The following is a 17945-nucleotide window of genomic DNA, read 5'->3' as shown; positions in this document are numbered from 1 at the left end:
GATATGACAAAAATATTAATCTCAAAAGATGGATTTGATAAAAAGATTAAATCGGTTCAAAATATAAACCTAATATAAATATTAGATTCGAATAAGATTAATAATGGTAAATGAATTTGGTAAGAATTATTTTCTTTTAAGGAGTTGTAGGAATTATTCATTGATTCTAACCTCGGTGAAGCTTGCATGTAACATTATAAACATTTGTATTTATAACAGGATCTAAAAAACAATGTCTGAGACCACTAAAAAGAAGGAATTCGGTGCCTCTTTTCTCGTGCAGCATAAGATTCTCGAGGGAAAAATCTGTTGTATTTCTTTCAAAATCAGAGGGGAAAAAAGGGGCCCTTTACCCCACGGTTCCACTGTTAATCTTTCTCCACTTTCAAACCTTTCACATTATCCCCTCCAAAACGCTTTTTACAAAGGAAACCCCAAAAATATACCTATCACCAAAAAGTGAAATCCAATTCTCCTCCAAAGCAACGCGAAAACAGGGACTTAGTGAGTGAGTGATGGGTTCCCAGAACTTTCTTCAAGTTGTTGCCAAGAACTTTGATGTTCTTGCTCTGTATGTCTCTCTTTTTAACAAAGATTCTTTCATTTTTGCTACTTTGGGTGTTCTTTTTTCTTCTTAACTGAGCTTTGCTTGTTTTGTTCTGGTTTTACAGGCCTTTAGTCACTCTTGTTTACCCTCTGTAAGTAGGGTTTTTTTCCCCTTTCTTTTGAACCACCTTAAAACCATTGGTTATGGTTTACATGTTCTAAACGCTACCAAGGTTTGTCGTGTTTTTTCGTTTTTTGGCAGATACGCTTCAATCAAGGCTATAGAAACGAGGTCTAACAACGATGATCAACAATGGCTGACGTATTGGGTCCTTTACTCTTTGATTACACTTTTCGAACTTACTTTTGCCAAAGTCCTCGAATGGTAACCTCACCTGCTACTACTGTTTTTCTTTTTCTTTTCTTTTCCTTTTTTTTTTTAAAAAAAAACGTCAATGGGGTGTGTTAATGTTTTGAAACCCTGTGCAGGTTCCCGATTTGGCCATATGCAAAGCTGATATTTACATGCTGGTTGGTGCTTCCTCAGTTCAATGGGGCAAAATACGTATATCGTCACTTCATAAGACCATTTTACATGAACCCGCAACGTGCCACCACCATTTGGTATGTCCCCCGCAAGAAGAGTATTTTCAGCCAGCAAGATGACATTCTAACTGCTGCCGAGAAGTACATTGAAGAGCATGGCACTCACGAATTTGAAAGGCTTATAACCAAGGTACATACATTTTGTATTTTTTAATTTCAGATCTAACCTTTTTACTTATTTTTGTAATTTTATTATTGGGTCCAAATTATTTTTCAAATTGATTTAAGCATTCAACTGATGTATAAAGTTATTATTGGCCCAACATTGTTACTTGACTATATTTTCATGTCTCTAACCTTGGGAGGGTAAAACTAGAAAATTGCTTTAAGAAGGGCTTGAAATTAGTTATAAATTGTGATATATTATTATTATTATTATTATTATTATTATAATTTTACAAATTTTAGAAACACTAAATGAGAAATTTGCCATTTTAAAAAGGGGTCAAGGCCTTGCTCCTTTTGTCTACTCCCTACTTTATCACCTTAACAACAACAATATGGATCTGGACCTCCAAATAATATTAAAAATAAATAAATAATGTCAAATTAATGTATACAAATTAAAATCCATATTCAGCATAATAAAGGGACTTACAACATTAATTAGATTTTGTTATTATTTGGTTATGAAACAAGGTAGAAATTATAGAAACGTATTTGCAGGCTGAGAAAGAAGAAAGAATCCGACGCGGCAACAACTACATGATCTTTGATGATGATTATATATATTGACTTGTTTTGTAAACTAGCAACTTTCTTTGTTGTAAGAAATGCTATTTAATGATGTATCATCTTGGCTTTAATTATCATATGTGCTTCTTCTTATGTTATTTTTCCTTTTTGTTCAAACATTTCAGAGCACTATTTAAAAGTTAATATTTTATAACAATAATATTGTATTAATGCTACTAGTGTAATCACATGACAAAATAGATATAGTTAGTACAATCAAAAAATGAAATCTTTTCAAAATAAGGAGAAAGTTTTCTTTCTTTTTGCTAGTGAATAAAAAAAGAAATGGATTTAGATAAAATCCTTGATGTAGGCATACACAATTTGCTTTTATTAATTTTAGTGCTACAAATAATACTATACACTAATAAATTTTAAAGCAACCAATTTTTTTATTTGTAATATAATGCTATTCCTACCGAATGCAACTTCTTTTTTAAGATTATAATTACACAATTTTCATAACTAATCCAAATTACAATAAATATATTCTACTTTAAGAGATCATTCAAATTCAAATATTGAATATTGAATACAAAATTAAATTTTGGAGATGATATTATTGTGAGAGATAATAAAAAATCTTGAAAATTTTTATCTTTGTGAATTGTAAAATGAACATAAAAGATACTTTGATCACGCAAAAATATATATAATGTTCTTCACTAATGGGAAAGGATTGTATGAAACAGTGACGCCATGTCATCTATATCCCTTTCCAATAGTTTTATGCCACATTAGTATTCTTATCCTGAATTTTAAGATTTTATCTTGAAAAAAACTAAATCCAAATTAAAATACTGAAATTCAGGATAAGAATACTGATGTGGCATAAAACTGTTGGAAAGAGATACAGATGACATGGCGTCACTGTTTCATACAATCATTTCTCCTTCACTAATAATGTTCATATTACGACACATTATTAAAAAAATATAAGTGAGTATAGTTTTAATATAATTGAATTATCCGTCTAACCCCAAAGACTTGTTGAAAATATGATGGTGTTTAGACAAAAAGAAAAAATCAAAAAATAGACTTGGGTATATATATAATTTAACCCTAAACTCACATATTATCTAACCCTGAAACCTAATTTCCACCGGAACTAATTTTCAATTCCGTCTGTTCTCATTTGTTGCTGTCACTCAGTTGCTTGAAAGTTGAAGCTTCCTCGAGTCCTCTTAGTATTTTATTTCTTTTTTGCTCATCTGTTATTTGTTGGATTAATCTGCATTCTTTTGAAATCTCGATTTTTATGCATGCAGGATACATATACAATATTAATTGGATTTTTATGCATTGGTTTTTTTTTTTTTTAACTTGGAATGGCTTAGGCAGTATCTATGAATAAAATTATTTAATTCTAAATTTGTCATGTCAGCCCGGGCCTAGAGAGAAATAGCGTCTAAAAATCTCTTATTTAGGTCTAGCCTGACTAATTCACATCAAATGCATTAAATATAAATTCATAAACGTGTCTGATTGATTTCCTTCTATTTCCACTTTATATTAAGATGCTTGACAAATTAATCATGTATATAATTTGATTTCTTTTTAAATTTTAGAAAATATGAATTTATATTAATGTATAATTCTATATGCAATTGGTGAGCCAATTAATAATATTTTATGCACTATCGCATCCAACATATATTATACGTTTCGACGTATCACATCTAATGATACATATTGGCACAAAAGCTGTATGGCCTAATATAAATAAGAAAGAGCCCAGACTTAGAAGGGGATGTAGCTCAGATGGTAGAGTGCTCGCTTAGCATGCGAGAGGTACAGGGATCGATACCCCGCATCTCCATTTTATTGATTTCGTTACATTTTTCACATTAGGGCTTGGGTGTTACTTTGGACAAATTTTCTCTATTCCTTGCCCACTTAAACTGACTTTGGCCCACCAATTTTTAGGAGAATAATTTTTTAGTATGTTTTTATATATAAAGGTGAAAGTAGAGATTGGTTCAAACTAGAGGTGTGCATGGGCCGGGCGGCCCGGTCCGGCCCGAAGGTCCGCCTGAAAAATGAGAGGGTTTGGGTAAAAATATAGGCCTGAAAAATGGGCTTGGACAAAAAACGAGGCCCGTTTAGAAAATGGGTCAGGCCTCGGGTAAGATTTTTTTAGCCCGGGCCCGGCCCGATTTTAATATTAAATTATTTTTAAAAATTTTTTATTTTTAATTTTAAGTAACTTTAGTATTTTACTTTACTCTTTTTGTTGTTTTTAATGTTATTTTAATATTGTAAAACTTTTGTTATTAATATAATTTAGTTCTTAGTTTAATTTTAATTTGTTTCAATTTTTCAATTTTAATATAATTACTTTTTATTTTATTTTTAATTTATGTATTATTTTAAGAATTATTTTAGTCTTATTTCTTATTTGTTTTTTGTTTTAATATTTGTTTTTATGTTTTAAATGTATTTGATTTATTATATTTTAAAGTTTTTTATTTAATAAAAAAAAAGCAAAAAAAAATTAATATGGCCGAGCCGGGCTCGGGCCTACCATTTTTTTCCCGGGCCGGACTTGGACAAATTTCTAGGCCCATATTTCGGGCCGGGCCCTTGAAAACAGGCTGTATTTTTTTATGGGCCCGACTCGAACTCGGCCCGGCCCGGCCCATGCACACCTCTAGTTCAAACTACAAATTATTCCACTATTATTAAATACATAGATTTAATTTTTGTATTAGTAAAATAATTAAGTATGATTAGATTTTAATAGAATTAATTTTTACTTTTTTAAAATGAGATGATTTTTTTTATTCTAACTCCAAACAAAAAGATTTCATTTACAGAACTATATAATAAGCTTTAATTTTATTGCTTTTTTTTAAATGGTAAATGGTACTTTTTTGTCCATTAAATGCTAACTCTATTAAAATTTGGTCTTATTCGATTCTTTTAATCGTACAAAAATTAAATTGAACAAATCCTTACAATAAAAGGACTTGCTATGCCTTTTCACCTTTATATAAATTTGTTGATACTGATGTTCAACAAGGAGGAGATAATAAGGAGACAGTGGTGGTGACTATAAGGTCGGTTCACCTATGCCAGATGGATAGTTGAAGGAGCTAAAAGTGAAGAAAGAGATAGGAGAGGAGAAGGTCAAGTAAAGGCTTAAGTGAGAAGAAAGAAAAAAGATCATTCATACATCATGTAGTGGGGTATATATAGGAGAAGTTCCCTTTGTTTGGTAGTGCAATGTCAACGACAATATAGTTGGTAGGTTGCCTGAATGGTCAGCTAGGTAGGAAGTAGGCCCGTTATATATCAATTGTCGTAAAGTATCGTATTATGTAGTTTTGCTCTGACATTCTCTTTATTAAGATAGTACAAGGTTATTATGCCTTGGTAGTCCTCTAGTAGTCCCTTTTGGTGGATAGGAACAAGTGGTCACTACTAAGGGTACAAGAAAAATGATCATTCGCAAGTGCCTTTTATATCACTTCTCGTGCTATCACGTGTCTAAACCAAAATAAAAGTATAATAAAATTAAATATTTTATTTAGGGTTATTTAGAGTTAACTTTAGCCTGTGTTTAACCGTTAAAACTTAACCCAAATATATGTTTTATATAAATTAAATACTTTCTTCAAAATCATCTAGAGATGGAGGGAATCCAAACTCAACTCGAATGCTGTGTATAAATAAAAGAAGTCTCTCCAAAGCCTTATTAAATCTAATAGTAAATGACTTGGTGGTTCGATTTTTTATTGACATCATGTGTTGGATTTATAGCTAAACAAGACTTCTGTTTTTACCAGTAATAGAAAAAGCAAAAAATAAAATAAAAAAAAAATCGTTGTTTGGGGTAAATATTTCTAAAGTGAGTTCTTTTTCTTTATTGAAAAATGAAAAAGTAGAATTATACTGTCTTCTTTTTTGACTTAAAGTATGGACAAATGGCTACTAATGTCAACTTACTCAAATAAGCTTTTTATTATTATTTTTATCTCAACACAAAAATTATTAGATCAGCAATCAATTTTTTTTTTTTTGTTTTAGTTGTTGATTTCAAACGGGTCATCGAAATCCATGGGAGTACATTAAATTTTAACCAACCAACTCATAAGCTGTCTTAACATATTTCATACAACAAAATGGGAATTGCCTCCAAATTTAATCATTGTTAGTTTTTATTTGTTTTAGAGCAAATAATAACCAACTTTTAGTCACATTAATCAAGGTGTTCATTGGCGAAGTTAAATTTTTTTTTAGATTGAAAATAAGTTATATATTTTTATAATAGTAAAAATATAATTTCATCATTTTAATAGACTATATATTTATAATTTTTAAATGATTAAATCAAATTTTTATATTTTTTGATAAGGCCAAAGTACAATTTTTACCATTGTTAATTTAAACTTTTATAAATTATAAAAAAACTAAATGAAAAATTTTTCATTTTAAGAGTCTAGGCACCTGTTAGCCTCTTCGCTCCGCTACTGAAGGTGATTTTGATAGACTGAAAAAAACTATATGTATATGCATTATCTATTAAACTTATTTTTGGTGAAATTTGTAGAAATCATGATAATAATAATCTTTGGTTTTTTTTAAATGTCACTATTATAAATATAAGGGTAAATTGTGACCAAGGTAATTAAATTATTAGTAAGTTTATGTTTTGGCCACTCAACTTTAAAAAGTTAGAAAATGAGCATTGAATTATTTGAAAGTTTTTATTTAAGTCACTAGGATGTTAAGTTTTATTTTTTAAAGTCTAGCTAGCAAGCTTCAAGCAATAGTTTGACGATCAGTACGATGGATCAATACCCATCAACGGGTACTTTAGATTCAAGTAGATTTAAGTTGATTTGACGATCAGTGTCGAAGATCAAAGAAAAAAGTTGTTTGGATTTTAGTTCGTAGATTCGTTAAGTTTAAAATTATTTCATTAAAGAAAAATTCAACTGTAATAAAGAAAGGGAAGAAGCGCTTTCCATTAGTGCAAGTGGTGCAAATAGAGAAGACCATACAATAACGATTTTAATAGCCTAATGACTTAAACATAAACTTTCAAATAGTTCAATAATCGTTTTATAACTTTTTGAATTATGAGACTAAACATAAATTTACTAATATTTTAATAACCTTAAATACAATTTATCCTAAATATAATATAAATATATGATCCAACAATTACAACATAATATGCATAGTTCCTCAAAAGAAAAAAAAAACATAATATGCATACGAATTTGATGAGAATAAAGGCTACACATCATAATTACAAATAATAGAACTGGAAAGAATAGACTAGCAATCTTCAATTATTGTTTATAAACGATCATTTATTCTAAATTTAAAAAAAAAAAGAAAAATGAGAAACATTAATAATGTTCAAGTTGGTAGGAAAAAAAAAGATAGATCTCGACTTTATATGTTAATTTTAATTTATTGTGTAGTGTGATATAAGAGTTGTGATTTTGGTTTAATTATACTTATAAATTTATTTTATTTTAATTTATTTGTGTACATTTAAAATAATAAATACATCTAATTAATTTTCATATTGAATAAATGTAATTGTTTGTATATATAAACATCAATTGTATTATATTTATAAAAGTATTAGTTGTATGTGAAAATTAAATCAAATCAAGATTTTATGTATGCAGTTATATAAAATTGAACTTCCTGTATAACATCAAATGTTAGACAAAAGTTTATGTGTAGTTTTAGAATTTATCTGAATAAAAAAATAAATATTAAAAAAGAAAGATTAGGGTTAATGGCACCTCACATCCTCAATTTATGGACTAGATTTTAAATTGGTTCATAAACTTCAAAACCTTCCAATTAAGTCTTGAAAGCATCAGTTTTGTATCAATTAGGCCCTTTAATCGTCACACTAACAATTAGTTTAAAGATTAAATGTCTAATCCAATCTAACGTGGAGTATATTTAAAACACATCAATCAGATTTTAGCATGCTCAAAGAAAAGAAAAAAAGAATAAACCTTTCTAAATTTTATTGACATTATATGTCTTTTAAAATGTTAGATTCACCACGCACAAAAAAAAAATGTTAGATTCAAGTCTATACGATAAGTGCACGTGTTTATAATTTGATCAATGTGTTTTAAATATGTTCTATGTCAGATTTAAATTAGCATATAATGCCTAAATTGATGGCTAGACCAATGGAAAAACTTAATTGATATAGTATTGATATTATAATAACTCAATTATATAATGTTTGAAGTTTAAAGATTAAAGGTTAAATCAATAAAAGGTAAAAAAAGAAGAAGCTAAATTTACCAAAGAAAATATTTTTATTCGCATTAACACAAAGTATGCAACTTTTAATCATGATCAATTATATGCCACCAAATCAAATTCCAAGTAAAAAGGTAGAAAAAGGATATAAGGTAGCACATGGTGCTACTCGGTCGAATGGGGTAAGATAAATTTAGGTTTTGTGTAAAAATATTTAGGTTTAAATTCGAGTTTATTTTGTCAAAATATTTAAATTTTTTTTTAAAATATTTTTATTTAAATTTAATTATAAAACGGGTTGTGGCGGTCAAGTAATAAAATTTTTACTCATGATACATGATATTATAAGGTTAACTGTACTAGATGTTTCCAAATTAATTGATGTTTAAACTTTAAAATATTTTGATTAAATTCTCAAGTGTTAGAACTGCATCAATTAAGTTTTTTTTTTTGTCAACCAACCCATCAACTTAGATTTTAAATGGTAGTTGATTGGATGTGGAGAATATTTAAAACATGTGAATCAAATTTTAGATATATGTGTATGGTAGTTGGATACAATTTCATTAAAATTTAGTAAGATTATATATTTTTTTTAAAAAAAATTCCAACACATTAGATCCAAAATGCATCTAAATTTTGATTAAAACTGTTTTAATATGCTTTGAGTTAGGTTTGGACTAATATGAAAATTGGGACGAATTTAAAAGAAGTGCTATGGTTTAGGTATGTTTGGTAGAATTAAGCCATTATAACATAACGAACCAAGTTGCGGGAACTGAAAAAGAAAAGAAAAAACCAAAAAACGGATTAAACAAACAATCGCTATCACGTATGGATTTTTCAGTTGCTGAAGTGTGGCGTTAAGAAGCGGCTCAAAAACCGAAACTTTTCATAGACAAACTGAGAAACTGATACCTAAAAAGAAATTTCCAACTTTTATCTTTTTTATAATTCCCCCATTCAAAATGAGAAATTTATATATATATTAAAAAAACAAGTCCTTGAAATTCTAAAAAGATCCCATATTTTTCCTTTTTCTTTTTTCTTACAGCTGTGGGAATTATCTGTTGGAGCTCAAAATTTGTTGAAAAAAAGGAAAAAGACGGGGTAAAATTTTGGCTCAGTTTCTGGGTTTTATAGTAAAATTACATTGGCATTGTGGGGATTGAAGCTCTTTTTCAGATGTAGAAGAAATGAGGAGTCTGTTGCTATGTTTTGGAAATAACAGTGTGGAATTTGAGCTGTTTTCGAGAGCTGGAGTTATCGAATTTAGCGGTTTTCTGTTTGTAAAAATTACAGAGACGGTAGCTTGGTGAAGTGGTGGTGTGTTTCATGGAGCTAAGTTGGGAAATAATAAAGGTGGATTGGTGGTCTAATGGCTGAACCTTGAATGGCTGATTCACAGAGAAATGGTCTCTTTGAGAGGGATGTCAATCAGGTTCCATTTTCCTTCTTCTTCTTCCATATTTTGACATTCTTTTTTCTTTTGTAGTCTTGGGGATTAATAAAGATAACACCTTTTTTTTTGTGGGGGGGGGGGTTTGGTCTCATTTTGCAGGCCATTACAGCGCTAAAGAAAGGAACGTGCTTGCTCAAGTATGGACGTAGAGGGAAGCCCAAGTTCTGCCCTTTTCATCTCTCCAATGTATGTTACATTCCATTGTTCATTTCATTTCTGGCTTTGTTGATTGAAGGTTTTTGTTTTTTTTTGCATTAAATCATTTGTAAAATGAACATGAACATCTTGAGATTGTGTTTTATTTTCGGTTTTACCCCTTTTTCCAGGATGAGTCTAAATTGATATGGTACTCTGGGAAAGAAGAGAAACAACTTAAGCTTAGTCAAGTTTCAAGAATCATTCCTGGGCAGCGTACTGTGAGTTTTCTACTGTTTGTTGCTCTTTGATTCCCAAAGCTTTCATATCCATAATGTATCTTTGTTCTTTTGGTTTGCAGGCAGTTTTTCATCGATATCCTCAGCCGGAAAAGGAGTATCAGTCCTTTTCATTGATATGCAATGACAGGTCCTTGGATTTGGTGAGCGAATGTTTATGGATGTCTTTATAGCAGACAAAGTTGTTAAATGCATTAAAATGTACCTATCCTATCCTACTATGGTGTATGCATATTTTGACTTCGTACCATCTTTTATCATGTACAGATATGTAAAGATAAGGATGAGGCCGAAGTCTGGTTTGTTGGTCTTAAGGCATTGATTTCTCATGGTACCTGTCGCAAATGGAAGATCGAAGTAGGAAGTGATACTGCATCAGTAGATACTCCAAAATCACACAACAGGAGAACTTCTCCGAATTCACATTTTGTAAGTTGTAATACCTGTCTGTTTTGCATTTTATGAAAAAGCACAGTAACCTTTGGTTCTTAGTTGTTTTTTTTAAACCCGTTTCTCATTATTACAGGATCGAGGAGATGCGCAAGGAATTCAAGTGCCTTATGAGGCACACACTAGATTGGGAAAGGCATTTGCTGACATAATTACACATGCTGCTTCAGCCAAAACTTCCAATCAAGTAGATTCAGTTGAGTTTGGCTTATTATCAACTGGTTCTGTCGAAAACTTAAATGGTCGAAGTTCGGGGGCTGATGCAATTAGAGTTAGTTTATCAAGTGCTGTAAGTTCATCAAGCCATGGTTCTTGTCATGAAGACAATGATGCCTTGGTCGATATTTTCATATGGGGACAAGGTATTGGTGGCGGAATACTGGGGGGCAGTGGGGATAAAATTGGCAGTTCTTTCAATACAAAGATGGATGCACTTCTTCCGAAGGTATTGGAATCAAAAATGGTTGTAGACGCAGATAATATTGCTTGTGGAAGTAGGCATGCAGCTATGGTAACAAGGCAGGGTGAGATTTTCAGTTGGGGGGAAGAATCAGGGGGCAGGCTTGGGCATGGTGTGGAAGCTGATGTCCCCCACCCTAAGCTCATAGATACTATTCGAGGTATGAATTTTGAATCAGTAGCATGCGGTGAGTATCATACTTGTGCTATTACAGTCTCTGGGGATCTTTATACATGGGGTGATGGAACACACAATTCTGGTCTGCTTGGGCATGGAAGTGAAGTAGGTCACTGGATCCCCAAAAGGGTAAGTTACTTGGATGGCATGCATGTGTCCTATGTCTCATGTGGACCTTGGCATACAGCTCTGGTGACATCTGGTGGTCAGTTGTTCACATTTGGAGATGGATCTTTTGGAGCACTAGGACATGGAGATCGTAATAGCACAACTATTCCACAGGAAGTGGAGGCTTTGAGTGGATTACAGACAACAAGGGTTGCCTGTGGTGCTTGGCACACTGCTGCAATTGTTGAGGTTGTGACTGAATCATCTGGTAATGGATCTCCTGTTAGCTCTTCTTCAACAAAGCTGTTTACATGGGGGGATGGAAATAAAGGCCAACTCGGGCATGGCGATAAAGAACCTAGACTCTGCCCCCAAAGTGTAGGTGCTCTATATGATGACAACATCAGCCAGGTTGTATGTGGACATGATCTCACAGTTGCTCTTACAACCTCAGGACAAGTGTATACAATGGGGAGTTCAGCTTATGGTCAATTGGGGAGTCCTACAACTGATGGCAAGGTTCCAACCCGGGTTGAAGGTAAAATAACAGATAGCATTGTTGAAGAAATTGCATGCGGATCGTATCATGTTGCTATTTTGAATTCAAAAAAAGAGGTTTATACTTGGGGAAAGGGCACAAATGGGCAACTAGGACATGGAGATACTGATGACAGAAATACACCAACCCTTGTTAATTTCCTGAAAGATAAGCAAGTTAAGAGTGTAGTTTGTGGTTCAAACTTTTCTGCAGTTGTATGTCTTCATAAATGGATATCTAGTGCTGATCATTCTATGTGCTCTGGTTGTCGAAATCCGTTTGGTTTCAGAAGAAAGCGTCACAACTGTTATAATTGTGGACTATTCTTTTGCAAAGCATGCACTATGAGGAAATCTCTAAAGGCTTCATTGGCTCCAACTATTAACAAACCATATAGAGTGTGTGATGATTGTTTTGCTAAATTGAAAAAAGGTGCAGACCCTGTTTCTAATGCCTGGACTCCTAAAGTCCGAAATGGAATCTTTCCTCGTAAATCCAATGAGAGTATAGATAAAGATGTTTTAGCTCCCAGGTCACATACACAACTCTCCAGACTGTCTGCTGCTGGCTTGTGTAATCAGTCTGAAAGTGGGAACTGCAAGCATGAACTGAAACTAGACTTACAAAATCGGACCCTTTTCCCAGCTCAGAACGGAAATTTTCATCTCGGAGGATTTTATACACCAAAGCTATCGCTTTCTCCAGTTGGAGATTCTAAGAAAAATTTACCAGTTTCAGTTTCTAGAAAGACATCTCGAGCAGCCTCTCCTGCTTCAGGAAAGTCGAGCACTCGATCTTCAACTGTAACTTTCGATGATTCAAAGCAAATGAATGACGGTCTCAACCAAGAGATCATAACTTTAAGGGCACAGGTAAACTGTTGAGCTTATTTTGAAATTACTACTTTGTTACTTCGTTTAGGCTTTGGCATTTGGAGCAATGAGAACGCATTGGAGAACTCATCTGTTTTATTTAGAAGTTGCTTCAGTATAACTTTAACAGAAAGGCAGATGATGCTGATGGAAGAGACTAATCTGTAAATACCTATGTTACTTCCGCTGAAGGCAGCATATGACGATGATGTGAAATTTCATTGAGACTTGTTTCTCTTTATCTCTCCATTGCTGTTGAATTTTGATTATATTTAACTGCTTTAGTTATCTAAATTGAAAGGGATGATGAGAAGATACTAAATGTGCTGGACATTCCTTGCAGGTCGAAGATCTTACATGCAAATCCCAACATCTTGAAGCTGAGCTTGAAAATACGTCAAGGAGATTAAAGGAGGTCACTGCAATAGCAGAAAATGAAGCTGAAAAATACAAAGCAGCGGAAGAAGCTATTAGGTCTCTTACTGCTCAGGTTTGGAGGAAGATTGCTATTTCTTGTTCTGCAACTGCAAGCCCCTAACTTTATTATTTTCTGATATTGTTTATGCTCAACTGATCTTGCAGTTGGAGGAGGTGGCTAACAGACTTCCAACATGCCATAATGCCGGCAATACCAGTCCTACGGCCAAACACAGTTCAGATATTGAACATGTGTTCTCCAGTTGCAGCCATGCAAGCAGCATGATGTCGTCTGCACCAAGTAACAATAAGTGCAATGCAAACAACCTATCCACATCTCACGGAACCAAAGTACAAACTAAAAAGTCAGAGACGGTAATACACAATGAGCCAGGAGTGTACATAACTTTATCACCCTTGCCCAATGGAAGTAATGCACTCAAGCGTGTCCGCTTTAGGTATGTATTCATGATCCTCTATTTGAAGTCAACACAATTGAACCATTACTAAACCTTCTAGTACAACCACACTTAAATATGCATTTTGCTTCAGTAATCTCACACCCATTCATTGTGCTGACAATTGTGGTATTTCATTTTTCTTTTGGGTAATGATCAAGTTATGGCTGTTGCCTTATTAATATCATCGACAAACAAGCTTAAATTGAAGTAAAAGGTTGTCATTAAGTTCCAAAAGCATTTATATATACAAGGTTGTCATGCAGTATTCAAGGTATAAATTTGAAACTTTGGTCTAATTGTACTGAAGGATTTTATGCTCTTTTCTGCAGTCGGAAGCATTTCACAGAAGAACAAGCAGAAAAATGGTGGGCTGAAAATGGGGCTAAAGTATGTGAACGGCATAATATCATTCGTGCATATTAGTTTTGGAGCTTGAATGCTGTCGGTTTCTCTTGAAGAAGACTGGCTTGTGTATAAGAAATTTGCAGGTAGAGTGAGAAATATATATTAAGAATGTAGGCAAGAAAGTGAAAGGATTTAAGAATTGCATTGTGAGGATTGAGGAATCCCTAGTAACTTTTGCTGCTTTTTTTTTCTTTGTTTTTCTTGGATTCTAAGGTTTCTAATAGATATTTTCTTTGGAGCGTTTTGTTACCTTTTTTTGTACACAAAGTGAAAAAAAAAAAAATCAGAGAAGCTCTACATTTCTTTCAATTATGAACTCCATCTTATAAGCCCTTCAATTGATTATATCTCTAATCTCTAAACAAGTGGAATTCATATGGGAATAAACATAGGATAAAGAACCTTTCAAGCATCTAAAAGAACCTGCATTTTCCTGCAATGCACTTGATCCTATATCTATTTGAAAATAAATAAATAAATGGAGGGAAAAAGAAAAAACTGATCTTGTTAGACATACCGAGTATCTGCAGGTTGATTGTGTGAAGTTTGTTAGGAATTATGATCAAACCCTTCATTTTCCATCTCAATTATGCTATATCCAGCTTCCTTAAGCATCTTATCTTCCTTTCCAACTGACCTAATCCCAGCCCTTTTGAGCATTTCTTTTTCCATTGCCTGCATCCTGGTTTGATCCTGCAACCTTCCAGCAATAGCATATGTACTAGAAAGAAGGATTGAATCTGTTGGAAGTTGATTATAAGATCCCACCAATATGCCCTTCACACATTCCCCCAACTCAACGTTCCCGTATACTCGGCAAGCTGAAAGCAGTGCACGCCATGCAGTAGCATCGCCTTTAATGGGCAAGCTTTTGATTAAATCATGTGCTTCTTCTAGCAATCCAGCACGGCCAAAAAGATCAATGATACATCCATAGTGTTCGACTTTCGGCAAGATACCATATTGAATCATCTTCTCAAAGCAACTTGTCCCCTCTGTGATTAGCCCTCCATGACTGCAGGCACTCAAAACTGTTAAGAAAGTGACTTCATTAGGTCTAAAGCCTTCTTCCTCCATTTGATAAAATAACCTAATGGCATCTTGGGTAAAACCATGCACTCCGTAACCTGAAATCATCGCAGTCCAACATTTTACATCTTTGCTCTCCATCCTATGAAACACATCAACGGCCTTGTTTAAAACACCACACTTTGCATACATATTGACGAGAGCCGTCCCGATAACCGCATCCAGTGGTATTCCTTCCTCTTCCACATAATTACCTATGCAAAGTCCTATATTTATAGCTCCGGAGGCAGCACAAGCTGAAAGCAAAGATACCAATGTAGTCGAATTAGGCTTTACTTGCATAACTTTCATGAGACGTAGTAAAGCTAAAGACTCTTCAAGCAGGCCATTTTCAGCATACTTGCTGATCATACAATTCCAGAGTACAACATCCTTTGCTACAACCTCATCGAAAGCCCTACGCCCTAAATAAACATTCCCAGTTTTCGCATACATATCGATTAAAGCAGATACCAGATTTGAATCAAAACAAAACCCAAGTTTCAAACAATGCCCGTGAATTGACTCTCCCCCAAGTGAATCCCGTACTTCACCCATAGCCAATAGAACAGTCAAAAACGTAGTGACACTCATTGTCAAACAATTCCAACGCATTTGTCTGAACAAACCTATGACAGTATCAGGTTTAGAAACATCAAGATACCCACCCATCAGAGTGTTCCACGAAACGACATCGTTCCTTTCAGGACTTTCATCGAACAAGTTATGAGCATCAAACATTCTTCCACAAACACTGTAAACACGCAAAAGGGTATTCTTAACATTGATGAAAAACAAATGCCCAGATCTCAAAGCCAACCCGTGAATCATTTGACCGTTAAAAATTGCCAATTCACGGCCACATGCTTTAAGCGTAGTAATGAAAGAGAACTGATCGAGAAAAATCCCATCTTTAGCCCTCAAGTTATTGAAAACACTAAAAGCTTGTTTTGGGTTATTGCTAATGGAAAAGCCTCTAAGGATGCAATTGTACATGAAGAGATTTGGGTTGTCAATTTGCTTGAAGACGGAGGCTGCATATTTTATATCTTGCAGTGAAGAAGAAAGAAGAAGCTTGCTTATAATGAAAGGGTCATTATCAAGTCCAGTTTTAATGATACAGCCATGAATTTGAGAGATTTCAGTAATTTGCTTGCATGATTTTAATATGGAAACGATGGTTGAAGGATGTGGGCCAAAGTTTGAAGGTTTGAATAGCATCGGCTAAGTTCGTTAGACAGTTTTTTTTTTTTTCGCACGACAGGTTCACTGCTTCAGGGTTCTTTGGCAGACAACTTTTCCACAGTTACCATGTTACGGTGTTGTTGACTTGCATTCATGAGCTGGGCTTAGGCCCAAGCCCAAGTCCAAGCTTGGCCATCTTAGCTGACAATCGATTGGTTTATCAATGCAAACGAGAGATTGGTTTTTCGGCATTAACAACCAATCTCTGGTAACAAAGTGGCAACTCATTTGAAATTACTTCCTTAACTAATAAACAACCTTATAACTGAATGCCCAATCTTTAACTTACCGATAACATTAAAAACTAGAAAGACCTAATTCTAACTAACAAACTTATCTCGACGTGATTCATTAAGCTATATCACACGTCCGCACCACATAATCATAAACTATGACATAAACAATTTATGTCGTTTGTCACTAGTATTAGAATGAAAAAAACAATTATAGATTTATTTAGTCTAATTGATAAAAAAAATCATTCTAAGTATCAAATACTAGCCAATATTTAATAAATTCAAACACTTGTAATTAGAACTAAATATATGTGAATATTAAAGAACAACAAAGGATTAAAGCCCAAATTAAGTCTCATGAATTTATTGAATCAAACTTTTAATTAACCTTCAACTAGAAAAGGGAGTTTAGGAAGTCATATAGTTGGGAAAATGCAATAAACAAGAAGATACTACAAAGTAAGAAAAACTAGCAAAAACCCTAACTCCCTCTAAAAATATAATATTTATATTGTCTAATTAACCTAAGCTAAGTTATAGAAGCTTGCTTGGGATCATAAAACTCTTAAAAGATCAAAATACCCTCTAAACTTGATTAAAATGTGGAGGATTTCATTAAGACAGTAGAGCCTACGTTGGGGAGCCAAGGGTATGATGCAGGGGCGCATGGGATACAAAGAGGGGGGCTCGACTGGTCGCACACTGGGGCATCGATGTGTGGTGTTGGAGTGTCGATTCTTGCGTGATGGGGTGCCATGCTCGGTCAGGGGCATTAGGCTCACTCGAGTCACTTGGTTTCAGCTACGCCTCATCCCATTTGACTCGTATCCTCATTTTAGCTTCCAATAAACTTCAAATCTAAGCCTCAAGTTTCTATAAACCTGGTTGAAGGCTATAATTAAATATCAACTATTGAAATCTTATAAAAATAAAAGCATAATTAACTAGAAAGACAATTAAACATAAAAAAGACACGAAACATGTACAATGATAAGTGATATTTCATTTAAAAATCGAACAAAATGTTAAACATAAGAGTGTAAAATATATGAAATATGAACATTCGTTGTTACCAATTTGAAAGATTGAGTCTTTGGAATGCGAATACTTTTTGGAAGCAGTTTGCAATGGAACAAAACAACAAGATTGATATTTTTGAAATTTTGCATACTAAGTTTACACACATTCATTAAACACAATAAAGAATTTTAAGTTAGTGCCAGCATTTATGGAACAAAAAATGAAGTTTCTTTATTTTATGTACTAATATAATCTTTCCTAATTTTCATTTATTTCCAATAACATCTTTATTTGAAAATTTTTTGGTAGTTTCAAAAAATAAAACAATTAAGTCCCTTCATCATAAACGCATTCAAAATTGAAATTTGCATTAATTAAGGACTTACTTTTAGAAAAAAGTGTGATAAAAAATGTTATAGAAAAAATGTAGTTTGTTAATTTTTAGTATTCTTTATT

At 33.1% G+C, this 17945-nt stretch overlaps 3 protein-coding genes across 3 annotated transcripts; 2 read left to right on the top strand and 1 right to left on the bottom strand.

Moving 5' to 3' along the window:
• The first annotated feature begins 282 nt into the window (after positions 1-282).
• Positions 283-1980, top strand: LOC107945677 (HVA22-like protein c). The gene is made up of 5 exons (XM_016879774.2): positions 283-571; positions 672-698; positions 809-931; positions 1036-1282; positions 1819-1980. The coding sequence occupies exons 1-5, from the start codon at positions 516-518 to the stop codon at positions 1885-1887; spliced, it is 522 nt and encodes a 173-aa protein (XP_016735263.1). The 5' UTR covers positions 283-515; the 3' UTR covers positions 1888-1980.
• Positions 1981-8985: 7005 nt separating this feature from the next.
• On the top strand, positions 8986-14169 carry LOC107945675 (PH, RCC1 and FYVE domains-containing protein 1). Its single transcript, XM_016879772.2, has 9 exons — positions 8986-9577; positions 9698-9784; positions 9925-10014; positions 10095-10175; positions 10300-10461; positions 10559-12637; positions 12981-13127; positions 13220-13512; positions 13845-14169. The coding sequence occupies exons 1-9, from the start codon at positions 9530-9532 to the stop codon at positions 13936-13938; spliced, it is 3081 nt and encodes a 1026-aa protein (XP_016735261.1). The 5' UTR covers positions 8986-9529; the 3' UTR covers positions 13939-14169.
• Positions 12950-16268, bottom strand: LOC107945676 (pentatricopeptide repeat-containing protein At1g26900, mitochondrial). The gene is made up of 2 exons (XM_041085029.1): positions 14438-16268; positions 12950-13346 (listed from the first exon to the last, which is right to left on the bottom strand). The coding sequence occupies exon 1, from the start codon at positions 16207-16209 to the stop codon at positions 14470-14472; it is 1740 nt and encodes a 579-aa protein (XP_040940963.1). The 5' UTR covers positions 16210-16268; the 3' UTR covers positions 12950-13346; positions 14438-14469.
• Between the last annotated feature and the right edge of the window lie 1677 nt (positions 16269-17945).

The sequence above is a fragment of the Gossypium hirsutum genome, chromosome A13 (genome assembly GCF_007990345.1).
Source record: "Gossypium hirsutum isolate 1008001.06 chromosome A13, Gossypium_hirsutum_v2.1, whole genome shotgun sequence".
NCBI classification, from domain to species: Eukaryota; Viridiplantae; Streptophyta; class Magnoliopsida; order Malvales; family Malvaceae; genus Gossypium; species Gossypium hirsutum.
This window is presented reverse-complemented; position numbering and strand designations above follow the sequence as displayed.

Excerpts from the sequence above, each read along its gene's own strand:
- LOC107945677 (XM_016879774.2), top strand. The coding sequence starts at position 516 with ATGGGTTCCCAGAACTTTCTTCAAGTTGTTGCCAAGAACTTTGATGTT. Across the intron at positions 572-671 it reads AACTTTGATGTTCTTGCTCT|GCCTTTAGTCACTCTTGTTT; the intron begins GTATGTCTCTCT and ends CTGGTTTTACAG. Across the intron at positions 1,283-1,818 it reads TTGAAAGGCTTATAACCAAG|GCTGAGAAAGAAGAAAGAAT; the intron begins GTACATACATTT and ends ACGTATTTGCAG.
- LOC107945675 (XM_016879772.2), top strand. The coding sequence starts at position 9,530 with ATGGCTGATTCACAGAGAAATGGTCTCTTTGAGAGGGATGTCAATCAG. Across the intron at positions 10,015-10,094 it reads TCATTCCTGGGCAGCGTACT|GCAGTTTTTCATCGATATCC; the intron begins GTGAGTTTTCTA and ends TTTGGTTTGCAG. Across the intron at positions 12,638-12,980 it reads TCATAACTTTAAGGGCACAG|GTCGAAGATCTTACATGCAA; the intron begins GTAAACTGTTGA and ends CATTCCTTGCAG.
- LOC107945676 (XM_041085029.1), bottom strand. The coding sequence starts at position 16,209 with ATGCTATTCAAACCTTCAAACTTTGGCCCACATCCTTCAACCATCGTT.